The 16823-nt window shown below is 44.4% G+C and overlaps 1 protein-coding gene across 1 annotated transcript; it reads right to left on the bottom strand.

Moving 5' to 3' along the window:
- Positions 1-11295: 11295 nt before the first annotated feature.
- LOC123117452 (indole-2-monooxygenase) lies at positions 11296-13286 on the bottom strand. Its single transcript, XM_044538202.1, has 2 exons — positions 12297-13286; positions 11296-12155 (listed from the first exon to the last, which is right to left on the bottom strand). The coding sequence occupies exons 1-2, from the start codon at positions 13263-13265 to the stop codon at positions 11517-11519; spliced, it is 1608 nt and encodes a 535-aa protein (XP_044394137.1). The 5' UTR covers positions 13266-13286; the 3' UTR covers positions 11296-11516.
- Positions 13287-16823: the final 3537 nt, after the last annotated feature.

Raw genomic sequence — 16823 nt, 5'->3', positions numbered from 1 at the left:
CGGCCCCACTGCTTGGGGGGTCTTGTACGGGGCTGGTTACTGTCGCCTCGCCTCTGATGACGAGGGCTTTGTCGAGGTAAGCATGACTACAGTACCGCTGCCTTGCGGGCGCTCACTGTAGCCTTACCTCGTCTTGTCTGCTGGATGGTGCGCGTGCCCCGGGGAGGGGAGCAAGCCGGCTGTAGGAAGCCGGACTGGCCTCAGGCCGGCTAGGGGAGGCCAGGCCGCCTTCGGATGTCTCTTTGACCGAAGGGGCCCGCCGCTTCTGGGCCGTACCAGCGGCCCGTCGTGGATGGCATCATGATTCGCATGGCAACAGTGCCTCGCCGGACAGGAGATGTCCGCCCTGTACGGCGTGCTGTAGCCATGCTTGCTCCGAGATTCGGGGGTGGCAGGGTCCATTGTAGCCACTCCCCGTCTCGTCACTGTTATGGGGGGTTGACTATAGGGTACGACCCATGGCCCCTGCCATGGGCCGGCTTTCTCGGAGCCGGTCCTTCATGGGCTGGCTTTCTTGGAGCCGCTCCTTCATGGGCCGGCTTTCTTTGAGCCGGTCCTTCATGGGCCGGCTTTCTTGGAGCCGGCCCTTCATGGGCCGGCCTTCTTGGAGTCGGCCCTGTTGTGGCGTCCCCTGAAGATTGTTTATGGCCGGGCCGCCTTCCGCTAGTCGTCCTAAGCGATAGCCGGCCGAAATAAGGTGGCCCCGTGTCTTGGGCGCCTCAAGGCTCCGTCGGCCCATTGTTTTTTCTGAGGGCCAAAGGGAGCCGGTTAGGCTACCCGTGGCTATTTACTCCGACACATGGAGGCTGGAACATATGCCATTCTCATATCTTGACCAAGACCGAAGAATTGGTATTCAACATCTTTATCATATATAAGAACTGATCCGATACTACAAAATAAGATTTGATCGACTCACCTTGTGGCAGCAATCTCCACGAGACATACGCATAAGGAAGAACACAGGGAGATCTACCCAAAGCATGGTGCTGAATATTTTGTGTTGCTGGAGTAGAGAGGGTGAGCGAAGTGTGGCTAGGGAGAAAGCATATATACACGCATCAGTTGGAAACTGAAGTGTGCAGACGAGACGTCGCCCCAGGCATGAATTCCTGCTTAAAACTCAAGTATGATTGTGTTAATTAAGGCTGGGAGGAGCAGTTTCCAGGAGATCAGGCGCCATCATCGCCCGCATCCTGCACCCCTTCATACCCTGCAAGCAGATCGGTCGATCGGCCCTCGGTTCACCCGCATCCGACGCTTCTGCTTGATCCCATCACCCTGGATTCCCTCGTGAGTGGAGCGTAGGCTGGATCCACTCGCTCGTCGGCTCGATTTCACCACAGGTTGCCCGCTCTTCGTCTGAACTAAGCGGCCGCCCGCCGTCGCATCCGCTCTCGTTTGACCGTGTTGCCTGATTCGTTCTTGTGTGGAGCGAGTTTTTGTTCTTTCATGGAACGAGAGCGCTTGTAGGAGAGGGTCATCGCTACCTTGGGCCAAGAAGAAAAAAATGGCCCAATTAACCACATGCCTCCAAAATAGCTACGGGGAGTAGCTGCCCTTACAACTTTAGGCCCAGTTCGCGGCAAACATAGCGTCAACTGTAGATCAGACGGCCAGGAACCTTTAACAAACGAAATCAGCGGTCAGAAATGCCTAATTCATGAGAGAGTAGGGATTAGGCTCAGCTTTACTATTCTCAATTCCAAAAAATTCCTAGACCTCCACTTCGGCCTGAACTACTAACTGTGAAGCTTTTATTGAAATCTAAAGAACCTGCTAAACTTTTGACACGAGATCCCTCAATCTATGTTTCAAGGATACAAAGAATCGAGGGGGCATGTTGCCTCATCATGTCACGAAGCTCTCTGACTGTCGCGGATTTGCCAGCCCCACGACAGTTCCAGACCAAGAGACTCATTGCGCCTGGCGCAGCCCACCTTGGGGCCTGCCAACTCGCACATTTGTGTTTTTGTTCGGCAAGGTGTTCTTTCCTAACAGCACCAGGTTTGCATAGATGTACTCCCCAACCGTGGAAGCTAGGGTTTTAATCTTGGAGAAGAAACCCTCAGGAAAGTCATGGATCTGAATCCATATGTCAATCTTATCAAGGGCAATTGTGGATGGCTTAGTGAGGCCATCATAATGAGCTATCACCACTGCCTTACCCTTGAACATCTAGGGGCCTTCCTCCATTACCCTCTCTCCGTCACCGAGACAAGCAAACTGCAGGGAGTACAGATTATCTTCAAGCGGGCGAGTGTTCACATCTTGTGTCAAGTCCCACGTTGCTCGCATGTTCCTGAAGAACCAGTATCAACTGTAGGTTTTATCCGTGTGCACATGGGCGAGGACCATCCATCTAGTTGCTTTTGCGGGTATCTCATCATCACCCACCTTCACATCTTGCAAATCATCCTCTTTGAGCCCTAATTCTTCCATCATCGCCTCCAACTCAGTGGTAGCTGACCTTGAGCCTGAAGCGCCTGAAGCCATTAGATCTCTCGCCCGAGAGGTTTTTCTACGGGTGGTGGTTCCCTACTTTGCCCCATTCCCGTTGCGTAGCTTTGGGACCGACGGCCCCAGCTGACTGCTGCGGTGAAGGAGGGGGGAGGGGATCGTAGTCTCTACGGTGGTGGGTGCCGCCGCCGCCGAGAGGAAAGTTAACCCTAGCGAGAGGGGAGATTCCTAGCAGGGACTGCTAGAGTTGTGAAGGCTTGTGTGAGAAGGCTATATCACTATAAGTAGATCAGCCTTTTTTAGAAGATGTAGATCGGCCCTGGTTAGGCCGAGAACTAGCGCACGACCGGCCCACCTCTCCTTCTCCTGGGACAAGATCGGCGATCGGCAGCATCAGCGATGATCTGCAGAGACAAACGAGGCACGTTTCTCGGTGCATCCGCCATTATACACGATGGCCTCCTTGACCCCACAGTTCTTGAAGCACAAGCATGTAGCGAGGCACTTTTGCTCGCTATGGACCTGCAAGTTCAATCTATTTGTGTCGCGTCAGACTGTCTAGAAGTGGTGACCAACATAGATGCTGAACTTCCATGCTGATATTTTGCTATCTTGCAAGATATAAAGCACCAGAGGAGGTTTTTCCACGATGTAAAATTTATTCATGAAAGTAGGAAACATAATGGGGAGGCCCATGCCTTAGCAAAGGCAGCTGCTTCCCTTAGCCCAGGGCGCCATGTGTGGCTTACTAGCTTACCCGATATCATCTGTATCCCTATGTGTTTGAACGTTTAATAAAGGATGCAGTTCACTCAAAAAAACTACTTCGGTTCAGCTGTAAGAAAAAACCATAACGGTCTCGTGTCGAACAGGCCGGGTCGTTCATGCTTTTCTTTGCCAAATCTCGCAACAAATCCTCTTTGCCGGCGCCGGCGACAGCGTGGGGGTCACCGCCTCTGCCCGCACATAGCCTCCCTCCCTCACATCGTGAACTACCATTCCCCTCGACGCGACCCCGACCCTTCTTCCTCGAACCGGCGACGCGATCCCTTTTGCTATTGGTAAGCAAGCCAACCCTAGCCCTATTCCTTCGGTTGCTGTTCGTTTTGCTCTGCTTCTGCCTTTGCATTGCTTCGGAGAATTAGTCGGCACCATCCGATCGCATATCAACTCGTCGATTTCGCGGTCCATTACCCTAAGCGTAAGCCTAAAGTCATAGTACGTAATTTCAGGGAGGATAACTGAATTTGGTATGGGTGAAAAGGCGTTAGAATCATTGCCCCAGGGCCAGGAGGAGGCTCCAAGGAAGCAGGAAGACGCTGCGGCTTACGGTCCTCCGGCCTTCGCAGAATTGGCGACAGGAAACAAGGGCCGAGGGGACGTGCGGCAGAATAAGATCGTAATCACAGAGATGGATGAGTTCGTGTTGGGCTTACAGCTGAATGCAGGTAACCTGCTTCAAGTATTTATTTTTCTGAATGAATTTGAAAGATCACAGGAGTTCACTAACAGATCAAGTGTACTGATGTTGTGTATCGTCTTTTTTGTAGAAACACGCAAGCGAGAAGCGCACGACGTGTTTGCGGACGAAGATGGCGGCATTGTGTCTTCAAGCACTCTAGTGAAAGATGACACAAACGGGTCGGCTGGGAGGAAAAAGATAGCTGGCACTGGAGACCAAGTAAAGGCACTAGTAGAAAAACACCTAATAGTCCTGGTTCGTAAGGGCCTTTAATCCCCGTTCATGAACCGGGACTAATGGGTCGTTACTAATACCTCCACCCATTAGTCCCGGTTCAAACACGAACCGGGGCCAATGTGCCTCCACGTGGCCCTATGCGCCGAGCCTAGTCAGGGGGCCTTTGGTCCCGGTTGGTGGCACCAACCGGGACCAAAAGTCCATTTTTTTAGAAAAGTGGCTGCTTTAGGGGTTTTGGGGGTTATTTTAAGGTTGTTATTAGCTAGCTAATAGAGAGAAGTATCCTCTCTTATATCTTCGTCCTTGGTTTACCAACGCTGCTGCTATATATGTTCATTTCACTCGCTGATATAATAACTCATGCATGTTCGCATCATACATCATCATATACAATAACAAGTCCTATTAATCATGAATCATCATACAACTTCTACTCGTTATTAATAATAAGTCATACGATCATCATCCTCATAGTCATCGAACCCAACCCTACATAATTGTTCTTAGCACACGATCATCAGTATCAAGTAGGACATGACCTAAACACCCTTAAGGTAAAATAGCATAAAACAATATAGACCCTGACTCTCCATTATGAAGAATGGCGATCATCCTGTCTCCAATTTTTGCCCTTCGCTGATTGTTGCTTCCAAGAAGCTCCTTACGACTGTCCATACATTTTTTCCATTCTTTGATTGTCATGTCTCCACTTCTTTTAGAAACCCGGTATGGACAGTTCAAATTCGTAGGAAGACCTGGTTGTATGTTCAAAACATGAAGGCTACCGTGTGTATACATCAGATGAGGCACATAATCATTCGGGATTATCTGTTGAAAAACATAGTAATAACTTCGTAGTTAGCAATGATGTACTAGTTTTAGAAGTGTGCAAAAAGATGCACGGATGTCGTAATAGTAAAAAATCTTACCAGGGTATCTCCATGGTAGTTACCGTAGTTCAACACGTGCACTAGTGGCACGTATTGACCATAATGTTGAGGAGTTTGATTGTAGATATTGTAATTCTCAAGATCAGTACAAAATGCGACCAGATGATTTTTCTCCTGATAAGTTAGTTCGGAGCCTTCAGTGTAGTAGGTTCTATCTACCATCTTCCGCACATTCTTTGAAGAATGAAAATAAGCTGTCAATGGAAATAAGTTGTTAACTATTTTGAAATAAACAATATAAATTACTTAATAACTATGTTAAGCTCACATGGGGGAAGAATTGGAGGTGTATCCACAAGGACAAAAATTGAAGGTCTCTCTTGCGCGATTGTAGGATCACCAAGATCCATGGTGACAAGCATACCCTCATTAAAACCATACATCTTGCAAAGTGCTTCCCAATTTTTGCAACCAAAATGGGTTACAGTCTGAGCATTGTACAGCTTTACTTGAAAATCCACACCATGATGGGTACTTAGGATAATTTTTTTGGTTTCCATACTTTCATGGTCTTCAAAACCCATCCTCTCCAAGACATAGCGTCTTGCAAAGCGTGGGATAATCTAGTCGAATTGGAAAAGATGAAAAATACACGTTAAAATAGTTGAAGTCGTGCTTAATTACGAAAAAAACTATTGTCGTCGTTGCGTACCGTATGAACATCGAAGGTATCCTCGAGCTTAATGCTGAAGCACCGATCTTCGTCCAGCTCAATGAACCTGTCGCACATACCTTGGTCATCGTGGCACCAGTCGCACTCCCCCGGGCGGTTTTTATCTTCCGAGTACGACATTTCCGGCCTAAGTTCATAATTCAAATATTAAATATATGTACTAAAAAACCTAAATTAGATCATTATTATTAATCACGGGTTGACTATCGATGATGGTATGTAGCTCCTTCTTTCATTCCTGAGTGCATTATTACAACAAATTGTCTAGCACACGGGAATGAAGGAGAAGCTACCCCCACGACAGCGTGGATGATGGAGGGGGCTCCTAGATTTCTGCATGGAGTGCTCTTCAATTTTAGCATTCAAAGTAGGAGTACTTTTCCAATATGAGCATTCAATAAGCAAAACCAAATCGTAAAATAAAGTAGTATTCAAATTAGCATGCATTCAATTATAACCAAAAGTACATCATCTCTTGTGTCCGTACATCATCGAATACTCCTCGATTACTATCATACATATAGCATCGCTAATTAATACAGCTAGAACCGTAGCGCCCGACAGGTATCGTCGCGGGCGGTGGACACCCAAAGATAAGGAACGATCACAGGATCATAGCTCCAGTGAGATCCCTGAAGAACCTGCCAGGTATTGTCGAACCTGCCCTCTAATGCAACCATGTAGCGACGGACGTGCTCGTCCTCCTCGCTGCCACGGTGACGTACCACCTCCGCGGTGTCCAGAAGCCTCGGCACCGTCACTGGCCCACGCGACCGCCACCAAACAAGGATCGGGTCAACAATGGCCTACCTCCTCACCAACCTACGTCCCCCAGAAGGTAGCACCTCCCAATAACAGCTCGGCGGAGCCCAGTCCCGAACATGGCCCTGATCAAGCAGGCCTCCACCGCCGAGTCGACGACAACGAGGATGCGGGATAGGCATCGCCGACGTCGATGCGGGAACTACGTACTTCTATATATAGTTAAATAAAGTAGTTTCATTAATTAAATCAACTATCTAGTTCAACTACTAAGCACTTACTATAAATAAATAAAGTAGCACTTACTATAAATAAATAAAGTAGCACTTACTATAAACTACTTCTATATATAGTTAAATAAAGTAGTTTTATTAATTAAATCAACTATCTAGTTCAACTACTAAGCACTTACTATAAATAAATAAAGTAGTACTTACTAAAAACAAAGTAGCACTTACTATATACTCCCTCTGTTCCTAAATATAAGGTGTATTAGTTTTTCAAAAAGTCAAATAGTCTATGTGTTTGACCAACTTTATAGTGAAATATATAAAGATTTACATTACTAAATATATCAAATACAAAAATATATTTCATGGTGAATCAAGTGATGATGATTTGGTATTCTAGATATTGATGGTTTTTTCTATAAGCTTGGTCAAAGTTGGAGAAGTTTGACTTTTTGAAAAAATAATACACCTTATATTTAGAAACGGAGGGAGTAGTACTTACTAAAAACAAACTAGTATTTTTCTAACTAACTAATATTTTTCTAACTAATTATATTACCAAAAAAATCTAAATAAAATAGTAATTATATTTTTCTAACTAGCTAGTTCAATTATAGTACTTACTAACACAATCTAAATATCACCAAAAAAATCTATTAACAATAATATCACCAAACATACTATGAACAAATTAATAGAAAAAAAATCTATTAACAGAAAAAAATCTAACATAATATGAACAAATTAATTACACCAAAAAATCTAAATAAAATAGTAATTATATTTTTCTAACTAGCTAGTTCAATTATAGTACTTACTAACACAATCTAAATATCACCAAAGAAATCTATTAACAATAATATCACCAAACATACTATGAACAAATTAATAGAAAAAAATGTATGAACAGAAAAAAATCTAACACAATATGAACAAATTAATTACACCAAAAAAATCTATTAACAGAAAAAAAATCTAACAGAATATGAACAAATTAATTACACAATCTAAATTAACATACTATGAACTACATATCTAAATTACTACACATCTAATCTAACAAAAAATCTATAAACTACAAAAAAATCTAAAAAAATCTAACAAAAATCATAAAAAGTTGCTCACGGCGAGGTCGACGGCGACGGCGACGTCGACGGCGAGGTGCGGCGCGGGGCGGCGACGGCGTCGGGGCGGTAGGGCGGGGCGAGGCGGCGACGGTGTCGGGGCGGGGCGGCGACGGCGTCGGGGCGGGGCGGCGACGGCGTCGGGGCGGGGCGGCGACGGCGAGGTGGCGGCAGGCGACGGCGCGCGGCGTCGGGAGATCGAGGAGGAGGAGAGATCAAAGTGGGGATGCGGTTCTGAAATTTTCCTTATATAGCAAAGTCTTTGGTCCCGGTTGGTGGCTCCAACCGGGACCAAAGACCTCTTTTCAGCAGCCCAAAGGGCGGGAAGCAGAGGGCTTTGGTCCCGGTTGGAGCCACCAACCGGGACTAAAGGGTGGGCATTGGTCCCAGTTGGAGCCACGAACCGGGACCAATGGTTGTGTGCTGGCACGGTGCGGCACGAAAGTTTAGTCCCACCTCGCTAGCTGAGAGGGGCGCGCAGTGGTTTATAAGTCCCACTATCGCACCCCTCTTGAGCTCCTCTCCACTGCAGGCTTACGGGCCTACTTACTACTGCTTTGCCTGATGGGCCTACTGGGCCACCTGCGGGCCTGAATCCTGGCCCATGGTGGGTTTCTAGTCGTATTCAGGCCGTGGGGGCCCAGTAGGAGGCACTTTTTTTCTTTACTTATTGTTGCTATTTTTATTTTTTTTCAGATTTTTTGTTTTGTTTTCTGCATTATTTATTTTCTTTTGTTTTTTTGCTTTATTTTTTAATTCTTTTTGCTTTTAGTTTTAGAAAAAATTTAAACTTCTTTTAGTGCCATTAGTTCTCAAATTTGAAAACACTTTTTTTGTTTTTTTGTTTTGTTTCGTGCTTTATTTATTTTATTTTGTTTCTACTTACAACAAAATACTTATTGTTGCTATTTTTAAATTTTTTTTCCCAGATTTTTTGTTTTGTTTTCTGCATTATTTATTTTCTTTTGTTTTTTTGCTTTATTTTTTAATTCTTTTTGTTTTTAGTTTTAGAAAAAATATAAACTTTCTGTTAGTGCCATTAGTTTTCAAATTTGAATACACTTTTTTTGTTTTCTTTTTGCTTTATTTATTTTATTTTATTTCCAGTTTTTTTGTTTTGTTTTCTGCATTGTTTATTTTCTTTTGTTTTCTGCATTAAAGCATTTCAAATGAACTCTGAAAAAGTTGAAAGTTGAAAGTTGGCATGGTATCACGAGGGCCGAACCATTAGACATTAAAGCATTATGTGCCGGGACTAAAGAGGGGCATTGGTCTCGTTTGGAGCCACCAACCGGTACCAATGGACCCGTCTAATTACTTATTTATTTTCTGCAGCTGTCTTTTAGTTGATTCTTTCTGCAGCTATTTTTTTAGTCCCACCTCGCCAAGCGAGAGACACTCACAGTTGTTTATAAGCCCTGAGTGCAGAGACGATGAAGAAGAGACTCAATGCTCACCTGCACGTTGGTTCCCTTCAAGCCTTGAGGAATAGGGTAGACTGCACGGAGCTATGTGCAGTGCTATTTACACTATTCCGAAAGGCTTGAAGAGAATTAACTAGCATTGCGCCTCTTTTTTATTTTTAATGACTTATTACCACACAGAAATAAATAGAAAAAATAAATATAGCAGAAAAGAAAAAAACTATATAAAAAACTACTCAGAAATAAATAGAAGAAAAAATAGTCGTGATTAACTTTACTAAAATCTTTTTTATTTTTAATGACTTATTACAACTCAGAAATAAATAGAAAAAAATAAATATAGCAGAAAAGAAAAAAACTATATAAAAACTACTCAGAAATGAGCATAGATGCGCTTATAAAGAAAATTCAACCTAAATTCATAATAAATTTCTACTAACTTCAGAGAAATTCAGTATGAATTTAGGTCAAATTTCCTGTATAAGGGCATCTATTTTTATTTTGAGAGGAGCTCAACAAGGCGGAGAAGGAGGGGCTTATAAATCGGTGTGAGCCCCTTTCGGTTGGCGAGGTGGGACTAAACTCTGGCCGCAACGAGGACCAACACTTTAGTCCCGGTTGGTGGTATGAACCGGGACTAATGGGCGTCCTTTGGTCCCGGTTCATGCCTCCAACCGGGACCAATGGTGATGGGCCAGGAGCAAGGCACATTGGTCCCGCTTCGTCCCACCAATCGCGACCAAAAGGTCCAGACGGACCGGGACCAATGGCCCACGTGGCCCGGCCGGCCCCCGGGACTCACGAACCGGGTCCAATGTCCCCATTGGTCTCGGTTCTGGATTGAACCGGGACTAATGGGCTGACCCGGCCTGGACCAATGCCCCCTTTTCTACTAGTGAGGATGGAGAAGAGGGAGCAGTCAAACCGGATAAGGTTCTACATGAAGCTGAAATTGGCAAAGGTTTGGCTGGTGCTCTGAAGCTTCTTAAGGACAGAGGGACACTTGATGAGGGTGGTAACAAAACCAGTGACAAGAAGAAAAGCAAGCCTGTTGGTATCAAAGATAAACCAAAAGAAATTCACATAGAGAGAACTGATGAGTTTGGCCGAGTGGTAAGTACTAGATACAAATGTTTTTTTTTCTGCATTCCTTTGTCATCGGGAATAACAATAGATTGACACACAATGATAACTTTTCTCAGAGCCTGATGACTTTGTCCACAGATGACTATGAAGGAGGCATTTCGGGAGCTTTCACACAAATTACATGGCAAGGGCCCTGGCAAGACGAAGCAGGAGAAACGGCAGAGGAAGTACCAGGATGAGTTGAAAACCAAGCGGATGAAATCTTCCGACACGCCTTTAATGTCCGCGAAGAAGATGAGGGAGGCCCAAGCGCGCAGCAAGACGCCATACCTTGTTTTAAGCGGCAATGCAAAATCAAGGCATGCTGGCTAGCAACATACTTCTAAATTGTTTACTTTCTCTTGCTGATGCATGTACCTCCCTAATCATTTTGACATCCTCAGAGGCCTTCATGGAAAATGCACAATTATTTTCTTTGGTTTTATACGGGGATTGGCGCTCCATAGTATTTTCTTTGCTAAAATTTTACTCTCTTTTATTAAATATACGGGGATTGGCACAACTAATTCATGTCTGTTTGCGTCTTTAGTAATGCTGGCCGTTAATCCACATTATATAGTGTAAACCCACTTAAGCCTCCAATGCAGAACACTAGATCATGTTTGACGATCCAAAGGAGCCCTTAGATTTAGGCCCAGTTTCGAACAAAAGAACTTTACAAAAAATTCACAAGAATGGATTCGTATAGGAAAGCTTTCTTTGATAAAATTTTACTCTCTTTCATTATGTGTACATTTCCATTATGTGTACCCTTTGGATTGTTGGACTGGCTTTAAAAATACTATATGAATCCTTTCTTTCCTTCCAGTTTTGGAGGATTCTCAACATTTGCTCAAACCTTTTATTGTCACTTCTTTTGAGAAGTCCAATGCAACATGTGTCTTTATCTCTCCTAAATAAACATTCTGTAGGAGGGAAGCATAACTAGGCAATGCTCATATTTGAGTTGGTCTAAATTTTCATTGCCTCTTACTAACTGATACTCCCTCCGTCCCAAAATAAGTGTCTTGCACTTATTTTGGGACGAAGGGAGTAGTATGCACATGCACTATATGTTTGCATCCTGTGGTATCCTTGGGACAAGAACGAGTTTCTCCTTCCGTCGCATCGTCACCCCAAACATGTCAGCCATGTCAACATCCTCCTCCTGCATCCCGTCGGGGAGCTCCCAGTCGAAGCAATAGACAAGGTTGGCGAGCATGACCTCAACAGTGGCCAGCCCGAAGCCCATCCCGGGGCAAATCCTCCGCCCGGTTCCAAACGGCAGGAACTGGAAATCCCTCCCTTTGAAGTCGGCTGCTGCTTTGGCCTCGTCCATGAACCTCTCCGGCCAGAACTCCTCCGCTTTCTCCCCCCGGGACTCGGTGTCTCTTCCGAGAGCCCACGCGTTGATGATGACGCGTGTCCCGGCCGGGACCATGTAACCGTTGACGTTGTCGCACTCGGCCATGGAGAGGTGTGGGAGGAGGAGCGGCGCCGGCGGGTGTAGCCGGAGCGTCTCCTTCACAACGGCCTTGAGATATGACATGCCGCTTAGGTCATCCTCCATGACTGTTTTCTGGCTCTTGGGTGTCTTGCTCCTCACCTCGGCCTGAAGTTTGGCCATGAGGTGTGACTTCCGCATGAGCTCAGCCATGGCGAACTCGAGGACAATGGATGACGTGTCTGTGCCAGCTACAAACATGTCCTGTTTACACATAATGGAATTGTTCTCATATTATGATTGAATTTGAAGCATAAAAAATATCAATTAATTAGCACACATGAAAACGTTGGATTAATTGGAAATCGGCAATACTATTAAGTGTCACGAAATTCAGAGAATTACCATTAAGATGACCTTGACGTTGTCTCTAGTGAGATTGTATTCGTGCTCAAGAGAGAGGAGAACATCCACCAAGTCTCTGTCTTGATCTTCTTGGCGTTGCTCTAGCTCATTGTGTTGTTGATGATGTACTCCTCCTACTAGCCATGGTGATTTGGTTGCGTGGTCGTCTATGATCTTATCGAGCAACTCGTCCCATCTCTTCTTTAGCGTGCACGTCCTGGCCAGCACCACTCGCCGGAGCAGACCGACCTTGGTCAAGCTCGGGAAGTAGTCCTCCAGGTTGAAACCCCCTATCGCGGCCACGTTCCCGGCGATGAGCTCCCGGAACAGCTCGTTCCTGCCTTCCTCCCTGAAGAACTTCCCGGACACGGCGCGGCACACCACGTCGTTGGTGAAGGCGCCGAGCAGCTCGGTCATGTCGATGGCGGAGCGCGCGGCCGCGGCCGCCCGGAGCTTGGCCACCACAAGGCGCACCTCCTCCTCGCGGCCGCCCTGGAGCGCGCGCACCTTCCGGGCGCTCAGCAGGTGGGTGGTGACGAGCTTGCGGACCTGCCGCCAGTACTCGCCGTAGGGGGCGAGGGCGACGTCGGAGGGGCCGCTGAGGAGGACGTCGGCGACGATGGACGGCGGGCGGGAGGCGAAGACGTGGTCGTGCGTGCGCAGGACGGCCTCGGCGGCGCTCGGGGAGGAGACGACGAGGTTGGGCACCTGGCCGAGGCGGAGGAGCATGAGGCCGTCGCGGCCGGCGTGCTTCCGTGAAAGCTCGGCGAGGGAGATGTGCGGGTCGGGGCTGACGAGGTGCAGGTGGCCTATGAGAGGGAGCTTCGGAGGCGACGGCGGGAGGCGGCGGCCATGATCACTGCAATTGTTCGCTGATCGTCTTGCCAAGTAGTAGCGGCGTAGTACGATGAAGCAGAGTAGGAGTGAGAGCAGAACTTCTGGGGAGACGATAGTGAGTACATGAGCCATATCGCCTCAAATCCTCTGAGACTATGGTGCTCTGAGTGCTCTCTTGTTGGGTGCGTGCACGCTTTTATAGCTGAGGGTGGATGCAATTCATGCGAATCAAACATGTCCTCAACAAGAGTGCAACGTATATCTCTTTCGGTCCACATAATTGTGTTCTCTCAGGAAACCTAGTTAGAGGTATGCACGTATGAGCTCGTTCTTATAAAGCTAGGCCAAAATTGCATTTTAAATCTTAGGATTTCGTTAAAAATGGTGGGAATGCGTCACTATAAATATTCATTTAAAACATTACTATATGTGACATGTGCAAATATAACTATATAACTTTCCACGGAACAAGTTCCTGACATTCATTATAGTCTTTTGTATAATATTCCATTTACTGTAAATCATATTTCATTGTCAGTATAAATTACATCCATAAATTTTTCTACTCCAATTTTTCTAATCAATACGCGAGCTCGAGGTAGGATCTGATAGAGTGAGCTTGGTAGAAGCATGAGCAGACCTCAAGCAAGTAATGATTGGGCATTCAAGCTTGTTGCTAGGATCACGCTGAACTGGATCAATCGAGATTAAGCTGGTACTCCAGTTTGCGGCTAGAATCAAGAGTGGCTTCATTGAGCTTGGTTGAAACTTCAGTGAGACTGAAATGCAATTCAATTGTTATGCCTGGCTATAAACTTTGACAAGCCTAAAATTGACATTTGAGCTTGTTGATAAGATCGAGCTTAGCAGAACCTCAAGTGAGCCTAAATTTGCATTAGAGCTTGTTGCGAGGCTAAGATCATTTCGATTGACGTTTTGACCAAGATCGGTAGAAGCTTAAGCAAAATTAAATTGGTATTATAGCTTTCTAACAAGCTCGAGCTCGTAAAAGCTCAATATGAGCTCAAGCTAGCGCAGATTAGCATTTGAGCTTGATCCTAGGCTTGAGTTCAGGGTTGAATAAAGTCTGCAAAAGTTGACAAAGTTCAATAATTATGTAGATCATTATACACTAATGAAGAAGTAGAAATAAGTTTAACAAAAAGTTAATCATCATTTAGAAAAGAATATTCTTTTAGTTTCTTACAATATCTATACGTGTTCATATCTATCTCATAGTATCATCAAATATCATGGCAGACAACTCTAAAGCTAATCGAATTTTCTATTGCAAGATTAATGAAATATTATAGAGTATATATCAGTGAGTTAATTGAAAATTCTAGAGTATTCAAAAAAATTATGAAGGATTTGTCCTTGAGTTTTTGACATTGCACGTTTATTGGTTCTTTCTTAGCCAGATAGATATATCTGTTCATGTTCCTTTTTTTGTTAGAAAATTGTTTCAATTTCCTAGTTTCAGCGGGTCACAAGTATCATATGCGTACCATTCCCTTGATCTGTGGAAAAGTCATTCAGCTTAACTCATTTAAAAGATGGCCACTTTTTTTCTTCTTGGTACTTGCTTTGTACCTCATAAAAAAATACTCCCTTCATTCCTAATATAAGATGTTTTAGCTTTTCTCTATTTTCTCAGATTTGTATGCATCTAGACACGTTTTAATGTGTATATTCACTCATTTTAATCCATATGTAGTCCATATTGCAATATCTAAAACATCTTTTAATTAGAAACGGAGGGAGTAGTATCTTATTGCAATAGATATGTAGCGAAATACACGATCATGTTTTTTTTCTTGGTTTGATGCATAAGCTGCTCATAAAGTCATAACTCTATCCTGAAAGTAACAGTGACAACCCTAGTTGGTTAAAAATCAACCCAACTCATCAGAAGTTATGCAATGATGATATGATTCTCGTAAATCATATATGGATGCATGGCCCTTCTACACTTTTGGGCCTACGATTATAGATTTGAATACCTTTAATTCATAGAAATTGAACCTCAATAATAAATGCCCTTGGAAAGGGCTTTTATTTCCTTGTCTAAGGCCTCGCCTAGCTTGAGTGGTCATTCTTGAACGACACATGACGTGGGATGTCACCGTCTTCAATAGCATATGTCAGAAGCAGTGTGGGGTGTGTGGACTGAGCAGATTTCTTTCACCTTGGTAATCTTGACATTTACTACCAGATGTAGATCAAGAAAGAGGTTCTATGTTCGTATAGAGAGGGGGTAAATTCTTGGTCCATTATTAACTCTCTGTAAATATGGCCACCAATTTTGTTTTGACTCTATGGAACCAGCCCAGGTTTCCCTCATTCCCACTATCATGGACTTGGGAATCAAGATGGGATACCACTACTATGTCAAACCTCTAGCCAGCCTGAATTGACATTCAGGCTTGTTCTTAGGTGTTACTTGTGAGCTGCGTTGGGATTTCCCCCGAAGAGGATAGGAGATGAAGTACAATAGAGATAAGTATTTCCCTTAGTGAGAACCAAGGTTTATCAAACCAATAGGAGAATCACGCAAAGCCTCGTGAACAGCACCTGCACACACAAAAGCAAATACTTGCACCCGACGCGGTTAAGAGGGTTGTTAATCCCCTTGAACTCGTTAATTGTAAGGATCAAATCTCGCAATGGTGGATAGATAAGTTACAAAACAAAATAAAAGTAATAAAATTACAGAAAGGTATTTTTGTGTTTTTATATACGATGAAGGTAGCCTGAGAGCCATAGTTTTCACTAGAGGCTCCTCTCTCGAACACATAACATACGGTGGGTGAACAAATTACTGTTGGGCAATTGATAGAAAAGCGCATAGTTATGACGATATTCAAGGCAATGATCATGTATATAGGCATCACGTCCGAGACAAGTAGACTGACTCCTACCTGCATCTACTACTATTACACCCATTGACCGCTATTCAGCATGCAACTAGGATATTAAGTTAATAAAACAGTGTAACGCCTTAAGCAAGATGACATGATGCAGACAAAGTAAACTCAATCAACATGAATAAACCACATCGTTTTACCCTTAATGGCAACAATACATATATGTGTCTTGTCCCTTTCTGTCATTGGGATATAGAACACCACAAGATTGAACCTCACAAAGCACCTCTCTGATTGAAGATAAATCAATCCAGTTAACCAAACAAAACCGACAGATCGGAGAGAAATACAAAGCTATAACAATCATGCATAATAGAGTTCAGAAAAGACTCAATTACTTCTCATGAATATTCAGATCATAAACCCACAATTCAAAAATAGGAAGAAAGCACATTCCTATTGCTCTCTTCCTATTTCTTGAAATGTGCTTTCACCATCTTCAGCTCATTCCTCTCTGCCCTGAGGAGCTTTCTCTCCTTCTTCAGTTGATCCCTCTCCTCGGCCAGTTGATCCCTCTACTCCCTCATCTTAAGAATCTTATTGAAGAAGTCAGCCTTCTCGTTGGTCGGTTGATCCATATCCTCCTTCAGCCTGACATTCACCTCCTTAAGGGCCTTGATTGTACTCTCGTGATACTCTATCAGCTCGTGGTTGAGCATGTCCACATCATACCTTCTCTCCTCAATGGGTGTCGGAGATGGCACATATCCCACCAAGTCAAATGTTTGAAATCAGTAGATATGCATGTGTGTTTGCAATCATC

This window comes from Triticum aestivum, chromosome 5B, assembly GCF_018294505.1.
Source record: "Triticum aestivum cultivar Chinese Spring chromosome 5B, IWGSC CS RefSeq v2.1, whole genome shotgun sequence".
NCBI lineage: Eukaryota > Viridiplantae > Streptophyta > Magnoliopsida > Poales > Poaceae > Triticum > Triticum aestivum.
This window is presented reverse-complemented; position numbering and strand designations above follow the sequence as displayed.